Source organism: Cariama cristata, unplaced genomic scaffold (genome assembly GCF_000690535.1).
Source record: "Cariama cristata isolate BGI_N322 unplaced genomic scaffold, ASM69053v1 scaffold42051, whole genome shotgun sequence".
In the NCBI taxonomy this organism is placed as follows: Eukaryota; Metazoa; Chordata; class Aves; order Cariamiformes; family Cariamidae; genus Cariama; species Cariama cristata.
Window position 1 is genome coordinate 293 of NW_009600602.1, and position 11,599 is coordinate 11,891.

General features: G+C 43.7%; 1 protein-coding gene across 1 annotated transcript; it reads right to left on the minus strand.

Moving 5' to 3' along the window:
• Positions 1–905: 905 nt before the first annotated feature.
• Positions 906–11,235, minus strand: NPL (N-acetylneuraminate pyruvate lyase (dihydrodipicolinate synthase)). The gene is given in 11 exon segments (XM_009710074.1): positions 906–1,174; positions 2,520–2,559; positions 3,417–3,501; positions 4,298–4,344; positions 4,536–4,684; positions 5,507–5,599; positions 6,871–6,946; positions 7,037–7,094; positions 8,251–8,338; positions 9,492–9,565; positions 11,171–11,235. Coding segments are annotated over 11 exon segments (1,044 nt in total).
• Between the last annotated feature and the right edge of the window lie 364 nt (positions 11,236–11,599).

Consider the following 11,599-nt stretch of genomic DNA (forward strand, 5'->3'; position numbering starts at 1 on the left):
CCACAGTGCCCGGGGCCGATGCTCTCTTACCCTTACCCAACAAAGATGAGCTTCCCTAAATTTTCTACAAATTCAAGGAGGAAAAAAGGAATCCATTGTTCATTGTGTATTTCTTGGTCAGTGGTTACACAGCGAGAGGAAGCATGTAGATTTTTTCACACTCTTGCGTGAAATACTCCGCATTTACCCCTCTCTCTCCCCTCCTTCCAACCATCCCGTGCGATCCTTTTTTGCATGCAAGATCGCTGTCCGGAGGCGCGGGCCAAGCAGTAGAGGGTACGGGACCTCACGTTCGTCAGCTACACATACAGTAAGAGCTGAAGCTGGTGGAGAGAGGTTAAGTCCAGGGTGCCAAAGAGCACTTTTTAATTCCACAGTAGGTGACTTTCTAACATGCGAGACAGTATTCTGCATTGCAATATAGAGATGTACAGCTCAATAGTGGCTTTGTTTTTGTCATAAGGAAAAAGATGGAGAAATACCTGCTTATTAGAGAGCCGAAAGGTTTCTGTTGCAAAAGGTGGGGTTTTTTTTATTTTTGCATTAAGGTGTATAAACACAATGAGGTAAGACAAAAGCAGGATTTGACATGCACAGTCAGTGTCCCAATGATTCTGACAAAGAGTAGGATACCGGTCTGAGTGTTACACCATTGTTTAAACACGCAGTGTAGCGCTCATGAAGGGAGAGGACAAAACGTAATCTAGGTAGAGGCAGGGTGGAGACAGATCTTCCTCCTTTCTAGACAAAAGGAGTCAGTAACCTCCATCAGGGGAAAATTTGCCTTTTTTCTTAAAAGGTACCAGCTGGTCCTGGAATGTGCAGAGCTCCAGGGGAGCAGAGTAAAGTTACACAAAGAGGCGGCTACATGTGCACCAACAAAGAGAGCCCTAAAAGGAAGGGGCTCAGGCACGTTGCCAAATCCTGGAAAGAAAGTGCAGCCCGTCACACGGGGAATGTGCCACGTGACAGTGAATCCCAGAAAAGGAGCCTCCACTTCCCGATCGACATGGAAGTGAACATCAGTCGCCATCAGGCCACACAATGCTCTCCAGCTTGGCTTTGGCCTTGACAATGAACTCCTCAGAGGCGTCAACAAGCGGAAGCCGTGGAGGTCCCATGGGAATGCCAGAAACAAAGGTCATTACAGCTTTAGTCTCTGCAACACCAAAACCTGGGTGGGCAAAAGCAAAATCAGGACATTTACAGGTCATTTTGCTTAATGCAGTCTCTATACGGGTGTCCAAAAAAGCAGCAGCATAAGTGTCCCTGTGTAATCCGGTATAAACCACGCTTTCAGCACTTCTCGGAAGTGAGAATAGCATAACTAAGAAGAGATGATCGTGCTTGCAGACAGAAAAACATTACAGTAAAAACTATGCCTACTTACTACATTTATTTACATATTATGCCATTATTGTTTCCCTCCTAAACATACCAAGCAGAGTATATTCTTAGACATGCACTTTACAAACTACTGTGTCAGTCTGACAGATAACCAGGGCTGTATGTGTGTTACTTTCTCCTTGCCAAAATGTATTGCCACGCAGCCCTTACAATAGAAAAGATGGTGCGAGTCCTTCATGGGTAAAACAAGGAAAAATCAGGCCACTTCAAAATCTTACCTTCACTGGTAGGCTGAGCTCTCAGACTCACATAAAGCCAAGCCCTGGGAGTAGTTAACATCCTGCTGGCATGTGACAATGACATTGGGTACCAGCTTAAATCACCACAGCAAACTTGAGGAGGCCTCTCTGTCCATAGCTCAAGTCTCCTTATGTACCTCTGGAAATTCAGTGTCTGCCTCTTTATCTAGAAGGCTAAATAATGATGCATTTCCTCTGATTTTTAACCCAAGAAGTACAACCAAGCACTGAAGCTCAGCTAGATTCATTGGGGCTTGCACCTGTGTAGCAAAACCACAGCAAACAGTTCTCTTCATTAAGTGAAAACCATGAAATGTCCAATTCAGTCCCCCTGCACTACTCTGACTTGGTTGCTTTTAATTGCTTTTTATATTAAAAATCATTCCATTTTAAAATGCTTTGGCCTTGTACAGCTTTGAACAGAGTTACTTTTACATTATAGCAAGGCAGGAGAGACAAGCATCAGAGCTGTTTTCCTACCGGAGCACCACCATTTCAAAAAAAACTACTCCGTAGAAACAAAGCTAGAAATGGAGACAATGTCTCTCTTGTGGAGACAGAACAAAATTTTAAAAACAACCCACAGAAAGAGTCAGGATAAGAAAAAGGGTAAATCACAGAGTCGCAGCTTTAAAGCTGTGAGATTTCACAGAAGGAGGAAGGAAGTGAGAGTGGAATCTGTTGGGGATGCTTGGTCAGCTCCCTTTGTTGAGCTCCCAGCTGCTACTAACTTGGCAAACAGCGGACGCAACATTTTCTCACTGTGAAATCTTTCAGGAAGGAAGTTCTAAGGATACAGCAACATGAGAGTTTCTGGAGCACCAAGTCTGCATTTTTAGATATAACGAGGCAAACAGGCAGGGTAGGACTTACCTAGTTTGATGACAAAGTTGAGAAACTCCCCAGTAAGAAACTAGAGAAGACAGACAGTAGTTTATTAACTCCTTCAAATTTTAAGATGTAAAAGCATCTACAGCTATTCTGATATTTACATCTTATACAATTGTTGCACAGCTCTGAGAAAAGCCCTTGACTTCCTGGCCAGTCTATGAGAAGTACTAATTGAATAGGGGAGGGAAGGATGGATATAAGAAAACCATCACCCCCTCTCAGTCTGTCACTCATGTTCAAGCTGTCCTTCACTGCAAGCAGTCTGAAAACACTGGTAAGTCTCATATCGGGCTCTAAAGGTTTACAAATCTGAATATCTACTGCCTAATGAAGAGATCTACCAAAGCAGATCATCTTTCAGATGTCTTTTAGACTTTCATCCTGCGGTCATTCTATTCTAAGGCAAAAGAAGGATGCCTCAAACGTCCCATAAAAACATTGGGTATAGATTGTATACTGATTGCTGAGAACTCCTCAGAAATCTTCAAGCTGCCCAAGACCAAGAGCCAAGGTCAAGGCAGAGCTGATTTGGGACAGCTTTCTGCCCTACATCATGTAAGGTAGCCCCAGAGCATTCCTAGTCAAGGGGCTTGGCCATTGTGTGCTTGTTCAAGGAAAAAGGCCAGGTCATTGCTCGCTCTGCGCAGATGAGATTAGAGAGTTGAAGGATAAGTAAGGCAGATCTTGGTTAAAAGTTAGTAAGGACTGATCAAAAAGGTGAGGAGAGATCAATAACACGCAGGGGGCTTGGAGCTGAAAGAAGTTTGCTTTAATAAAGCTACCTCAGGCTATGGACAACAAAACCACATGGAAAACAGCCCCAGTAAAGCCAGAGGAGAAAGCAAGCTGCTCCTAGTGGGGACAGCGAAGATACCGTACCTGATACTTTCGTGCTAACCTAAGGTCTGGCTTTGCAAAGGCTTGCAACATCAGGTTGGTTTTTCGGCCCAAATAGTTGTATGTACTGCCAAAAAAAACCAAACCAAAAATAGAATCCGTAAATGCAAAGGAGGAGCTTAGAACCACTGAAACAAAAGAAGTAGCCACAGGGTTTTGCTGTTGACATTATCAGAATGCCATTATTATGACAGAGAATCATGCAATCTATGTGTGGTTTATACTGTCAAACATCTGAAGTATGCCAAGCCCTATGGAAGGGTTTAGAGAGCAGATTTGTCTTCTCAGTTCTTTCCAAATGGAACAGCGTTTCAAAATTAAGACGACACAATTAGGCAATACAGAAAGTCAATCACTTAATTTTCCAGCTGCCTGTTCATTTAATGGATCATCTACACAGGAACACAGATACCCCAGAGTAATTCATCTAAGCAGCCTGGTATGAGGGGCAGAAGACAATTCAGAAATTAAACTCAGCAGGCCCTTTTCTCACAGACTTCTCATGTGAGCTAAAGACGTTAACCTCTCTGGGTTTTGGTTCCTCACCCATATAATGAAGATAAAAGTGACTCCCTACTTCAAAAGTTACCGTGAGGATAAAGAGGAATGTTGAAACCTTTGGGTCAGCTTACAGACTGCAGCACTAATGACCCAAATGAACATAATCTGAGATCCCAGGTTATACGACTGGCCCATCGCAGGCACTGGAGCTAGCTTTTCTGTCTCCTTGCTACTGTACAGCCCTACCCTGCAAAATCCTCTATTGTGGTGACAGAAGATAGTCAGAGAAACACTGTGCAGATAGCAGAAGATACAACAATACAGTGTGTGTGTCGAGGGGAAGGAGTCCAAGCCATACTGACCTTCCAACTGCTCCATTTGCCCCTACTGCCAGTGCACTCAACAGTTGCTAGTTTGGGGTAGGGGGAGAAAAAAAAGTATTTTTTACTTCACATAACAAAATAAAGAAAAAAAAAAAGAGGGGTCGTGGGAGGGAGCAGCAAAACTACCTGGCTCTGCATGTCCAGGGTTACTTTTTTCCCTGAAGGCTGAAGGAAGAGAATGCCATAGAAGAAATAATTTTTAAGAGGAGCCTCTTACCTCATCCACCCCATACAGAAATGCAAACTGTTCTGTCTCATTCTTGTTTATACACTGTGCAAGGTCCAAGAGGTCCGTGTCGCTGAACTTCACGCCCTGGAAGGTGGGGATCTGCTCTTTTATTCCATCCAGCAACTCTTCAACACGAACTGTGCAGAACAGCAATCCCATATGAAGAAACACACCCCTGTTCTGGGAGATTTCCCTGCCTCGTCCCCAAGAGGGAGACTTACTATTTTACAAGTTGTTCACTTTTGGCCTAGGCCTAGTAAACTATAGAGCTCTAAAACAACGAGTAAGACAAATTGAGTGTGATTATTCCCAGAGTTACACAAAAGACATCTTTCTGCTCTCTTTGAAGCATTTCTTTTACCAGATCAGAAGGAAAAACCTTGGATAAGTAAAAGTTTAGGAATGAACTGGCAACGACATATTTAAGAATAAATATAAATTTATACATCCAGAAACACCACATGACCTGCTGTCCAGAGCAAGTAATCAAAGATCTGTATTGTATTCCTCATTCCTCTGCTAAATAATAAGACTTGAGAAGCACTGTGGCTTCACACCTAATTTACTAGCAAACACGACTATGCTGTTAGTGTACACCAAGCGAGATGGTGGTCACTATCTTGAAAAAAAAATCGGGATTCAGCTATGGTTATCCGAGGCAATTACCTATCCTGGTCCACACTAATTGCAAAGCCATGGTCAGCGTCACCTCCTCTGTCCTAGTTGTTCAGTACTCATAAACTGTGACTTTTTTCCAATTAAGAGGAATTCAGTTTATTTTCCAGTCTTGGATTCTCCTCCCATTTTCGGAAAGGATCCTTCCCATGACAGCTTGCATGTGATGGGAGCAGAGACCACATACCTGGTATAGGCTGGTAGACTAATCACACCAGCCACTGGGATTACTGAGGTCGCTATGAGCCTACAGGCTCGGCAAGAGCTGACTAAGTGGTACTTACTCTTCACACCCGTCAGAGGAGGAATGTGATAGTAATAAAATGGAACCGCAGGGGCTTCAGACGCAACCTTCTGTAAGAAAGCAATCAGCTCATCTGGAAGAAAACAATCAAGTACCCCCATAAGAGAAGGAGACTATCTGTAGTGCAAGACACTTCAGATTCACAGCAGCCAGGGGCTGTGGAGAGGCAACCTACACTTTGCATCCCATACACAGCCACATAAAAACCCTCACACATCATAAAAAATTAAATGTAACAAAACTCCATGGAAGACCTTAGGGAAAGCAAAAATTATATTTATTTAAACCAAATCTATGTCGGTAACTCACACTCATTCTCTTACAGATGTAACTCATGCATGGTCTCACACCTGCAAGACCTGTGTGCCAAAGTGGTCTCACCAGGATCACTTGTGTGCAACACAGAGGACAAGGGATCAAGTTCACATTCACCCCCCTGGGGTACTGCTCGATGGTGATGATGAGCAGGTTTTTGGACAACTTTTTTGTACCATTTTAGGAATCAAAGAGTTGTTATGGTTGACATTCTTCTTGAGAATCTTGTTCACTGCATCCTTCATAGATCTTAGGCAATCTTCCCATTGGCATAGCAGGAAGAGGAACAGCAAAAACCAATGAGCTGAAACCTCACTGGTATCCTATTGCTATCAGCGAGGTTTTCTGCTGATCTTTGTGCTGTTCCTCCGTGCTTACCTGGTTTGATTGCCACTGATCGTGTGCTTGGTTGTCAATACCAGCCATTCTGGCAATCCACTCTGGTTTCTTCTGGTGCTTTCATATAAGCATTTCCATTCATAATTAATTCAGACAACTTTTAACATTTCTATTACAAACCTCCACTTCATGTGGTTCTTTCTTATATTATGTTCACGACATTGAAAACAAAACACTCAATTTATCAGCTCTGAGGTAACCTTAGGCGCACAGAACCAAAGGTGATCACCTCAGTAACCAGAGGCACACCTGTGTATCAGCAATTTATTAACTCGGTCAGCGTCCAGCAACGGTCAGCATGGAACCAACTGCTTCCCAGATCAAGCGTGAACTCCATACTATCTATTCAGAAGACAGACCAGTTAACTACTCTTTCCATAAGCAACTCTTCTTTTTACGAGAGGCTAACAAAATACATCCCAAAAGACATCCTTCCCATTTCTTACTGGGAGAGTTCCAGTATCTTCCATCTTTTAAAAAATGCTGCTTCTAGGTTTTGCTTTTGCATGGCACCAGACATGACAGGTGTGCAAACGTTATCACCAGAGCATTTTCCAAAGAAAGACGGCGTTAATCCTTTGGAGGGCAATATAAAAGGCCTCAGCAGGTCTGGCAAGCCCAGCTACTCACCTTTGTCTGTGGGTTTGAAGAAGAAGGGGGCGATTACAGCAATACCACTAGCTCCTATGGCTGCTGCGTGTCTTGCCTATAAACAAGAGAATGGGAAGTTCCTGAAGGTGTATCTGCTTTATATTTATGACACACGTAGTGAAAAGCAATCATATCACATACACACCAGCTCTTGGGACTCTGGCAGACTCAGTGCTCCCACATGAACGATCACATGATCCAATCTGCACAAAAACAAATTCAGAAGGTTTGGGGATGTTTCAGTGATGGTGAAAAATACCAGTCTGCCAAAGTGACTCGCTTCAGATCAGGGAGCTGCAGAACAAGAACGTCACTGAGCTAGATTAAACTGAAAAAGGATTTGAACCTGTGTTGACCTGACGAGCAGGCATGCAGGGAAAATGCCATCAGTGGCAAGCAGCTGGTAGTGGGAAAAAGGAAACACATTTGCAAATATGAATCATGCGTGATTCCTTGCTGTCGTATTTGCAAGGCTGCCAGGAGGGACAAATCTTAGCATTTTATTAGGAAGTTAAAATTAAGACATGAAGGATTTAAGGGGAAGCTGGGAAAAGGAAAGGATATCAAAGCGTATCTTTGCTTTCTAAACCTATTTCTCTGCAGAAGAGGAGGAGTTCGACCTCACAGCAGCACCTTTGACTACTTGTCTGCTCCTCCCAAGGGAATCTCCCAGGTTCCAGTCTGTCAGTCCCATTGCTGTGTTTCTCCCTTATATCCATACAGACTGTGAGCCTTCACACCAGTTTATTTCTGCTTGCTATCCTTCTCACCCGAAACACTTCCTCGTCTTCACATCCTCTGACATAGCAACTAAGGCGGCAGCAGTGAGTGATACAAGACTATGACAGGTAAAAGAGATGGAGAATGGAGCTGCAGTTGGATACACAGCTGCAGAGCCGGGTTGAATTCCTTCTTCTGCCACTGACTTTGCACCTTTAGGGAGGCAGTTAAATACTTGACACCTCAGCTTCCCCCACAGCAAATCATTTAATATATTAAAAGGTTCAGAAGTGCTCTGATAAGGGATAAATAGGCAGATTGCTCTTTACTTTCATTTCTTCTCAAGAATAAGCAAAGGGCACAGCCCCTTTTTTCCCCTCAAGCCCTTTTTTGTCCCACCACTCCTCAGTGCACCAAAGAGAAGGAGTCTTACAAGCTCTCTAAGCAGCAGAAATGGACACCAGCTAACTGGCAGTGACAAAAACACAGACTTCCATGGTAAAGGAGCTGGGGAGTAAAGCCCAACAACAAAATACTCAAAAAAAAAAAAAAGGTCATCAGCAAATTTCGCTTTACAATCAGGCATGCCTATATCATAACACAAGATCTTGAATCTCCTGTCTCCTCTCAGCTACTCACTTGTCTTTTCCTTGGCACATCCATTCTTCCGCCAACTGCTTCCTCTCCTGGATGTTAAGGGACAGTCCTTCTCCTGTTGTGCCGTTCACTGTTTCAACACAACACAATACAACACTCTTGCTGAGGCCTGGCGTACATGCATTGGTTTTACTGAAGACAAGAACTGACACTCTTGATATCAAACAGAAATATTTTTTCCCCCAACTCATTTTAAGATAGCAATGGTCCGCACCAGCATCTGCATGGGAACCGCAATGTTATGGTCGCTAAATGCTTGTGCTGGAAACCTGGGTGTTTCAGGATCAACGGCTTTGGGAGGGAGGAGGCAGAATCAGCTGCTGAAACTGGGAATCTGCCCCCCAGCACCTCCTCCTCAGCAGAAACCATCTCCTTCTCCCAGCAGTGAGTCAGGCTATGACCAGCGCACAAAGGGACACCCAGCCAGCCAGGCAGCGACTGTCTGTCCTCCACCCCAAGGGAACCGCCAGACCTGAAATTTGGTGTCTCTGTTGTGAGTGGAACCACGTGCCCTACCTAGGCTAAAGCACCCCTGGAAAACGACGAGACATCAGTACGTTCAGTCACAAACAACGGATGAAACTGGGACAGCTGAAGTCACTGCCACCCTCTGCTCTGCAACTTGGCTGTCTTTCCACTGAAGTTTTGAACCAAAAATCTTACCAGTTTCAGCTTACTTTACTATAGCAGGCTGCGAACAGAAGTGGTTTAGCAGATGCTGTATTCTTTATCCAGCCATCCCTGCTGCCCCTGCAGCAGTCCCCAAGATAGAAGCAGAGCAGAGATGGGAGCAGTGACCACCTCGGTATCACCCACTGCACCACAGGTCTCCTAAAGGAGTCCATTTGGCTTTGATGAGTCCATTGAATTCCTTGGACTCTTGAGCTGGTGTTTTTTAATCAGGTGATTGTATTTTGCCCAGCCAAAGGGGAGAATCATTCAGTTGAGTCTTCCCTGCCAACACAGCATTATCCATTCATCTCTGGGAACGTCACCGTATGAAGGCAACACTTATTTTATTCCACACAGAAATGGGGAGTGGGCAAAAGCAGATGCCTTAAGCATCACTTGCACTCTCTCCACCGGTGAATATAAATGTCTAGGATCATCCCACATCCACAGTCCCTCCCACTACAGCTCTCTTCAGGTAAGATACCATAGGATTCCCATCCAGGCAAAAGGGGTGTAACAGAGTTTCTGTCCAAAAAAAAAAAAGCACTTACCAAAAACATTCTTCACGTTCTGTTCGCTTACCAGATAATCCACATATTGATGAATCACCGAAAGGTTAATTTGTCTGAAATGAAAGGAACCTCAGCAACCAGAAGTCTCCACCCACAGATACCTTAAACTTAGAGACTAAGAAACCAAAAAAAACACATGCATTTTTGAAGCCTTGCATTTGTACAGACACAAATTACCCCAAGCTATGATACCCTCAGCATGTATTTAACATTTCAGGTAACAGCTCAGTCCTGAATTCTTTCTCCAACTTTCTCTTCCTCCTGACAAGTAGTTCACTGTTCCAAACTTTTATCTCAATTGGTAATTACTGCAGGCTCGTCACAGCAAAGGACTTCTCGGGGGAGATAGGAGAGAACTCGAGACACTCAAACCTTTTTGACTGTTGAGGGAAACAGGAGTCCTCTTGAGAGCACAAAGATATTTATGCAAGTGCTGGCAAATAGTTAAACTATACTTGGACACAAACGGTGAAATGGCATCTGCTGGATGTGACTTTGACCTCTCTCTCTCTCATTAAAGGGTGAGGAAAGCAACAGACTTCCCTGACAAATAGGGGAAATGGAATTCTACGTTTATCTTCTCTGCACAACAAACATATTTTGTTTATCAGTGTATAATATTTCACTGTTGTTTTCATTTGTCAAACATACAGACCAACCCTATAGTCTGGAAGTCAATTCTGGTTCCTTGACTGCGTTCACACACCATCCAAAATTTCAGAGCTGCTTTCCCAGAACATATCTTACAAGGACCATGCATTCCAGGCAGAGGGCCCAGTTCACTCTCCAACTACTACGTTGCAATAAATCTGAGTTGTAATAAATGAAATTGGAAATAAGTTTCCTTCAAAGCAAGAAATGAAGCAGTGACTGCAATGCAAATGAGTTCCCTGACTGAGTACCAGACTTCTAAAAAAAGTAAAGGCTCCCTTTCAGAGGGCTGTACTAGCAAATCCCCACCGTCTCCCTCAAAAACACATACAGATCTTGACACAGCCCCGAACAGAGAAGCTCAGGGTCCTTTGCTGACTCCAAACAACTCTGTCTTGCAACATCAAGATGCAGTAGGGAGGACATCTGTTTATCATCACTGCTTTGAGGAAGGCCAAATTTCAACTTTCAATTTGATGTTATTTTCAGCACTGTGCAGTCCTTGCAATATTTTTTTCTGGTTTAGACTAATTCCATGCACACATATATACACATGAATGCATGCATGATTTAGCCAGGGTAAAGAAAAGTCTAAAATGACATCAGATTTTGATGATTATTTTCTAGCTCTCAAGATCTCTTTAACTAGGACTGTGATTTTCCTTACAAATGTGAAAATACTGCAATACTCTACACATATAACCCTACTATGATTCAATTTGCACCTACAAAAGCAGCAGAAAAAGAGACGTGAGACTGATCCAAACTCTCCAAACCCAGACCTACAGCACTCGCTGGGCAACAGGAAGATGCAGAGGCTAAGGGATCCCACTCTAGGGCTAGTGGGACCAACCTCACAGTTCCCCCATCCCATCAGAGATCTGATTTAAAAACAAAACCAAAACTGATAAGCTCCAAATAAGAAAGAAGGAAGACAGAGTTTTAAGGTAACAGTAGGTAGTGCAACTCTGACAACATGCCACGTTGCGATACAGGGTCATACTCACCCATCAGGAGTCATGGGAGTGATTGTAGCAGCTACAAGACCCTGTAACTTCTTTCTGGGTGTCATTGAGCTGTTGGGAAAGAAAGAGATAAAAATGATTACCATCCTTATTTAAGTGTTGTTCAACCTCTGTTAAATGCAAAACCAGACAGGCAAAGTTCAGAAGAAGTGGACTTTGCAAGGCTGTTCATTTTGGTTAGAGAGAATTGTCTTTTTGCTGCTGCTGAAAGAGTGGCTTATTGCAGCCGGCTCCATCCCAGGACGGGCCTGGGAGCACCAGCTGCAGTTGTGTTTCAGAGACATCTTCTATTTATTTTTACCTTTCCTTTTCCACACGTAGCTTGTGGTCTAGCACATACCTAGTAACACCTGGCAGCCTGGAGGGGAGAACAGTTTTGCAGATGACGGGGCTCAAAACCCTTCTCCCAAG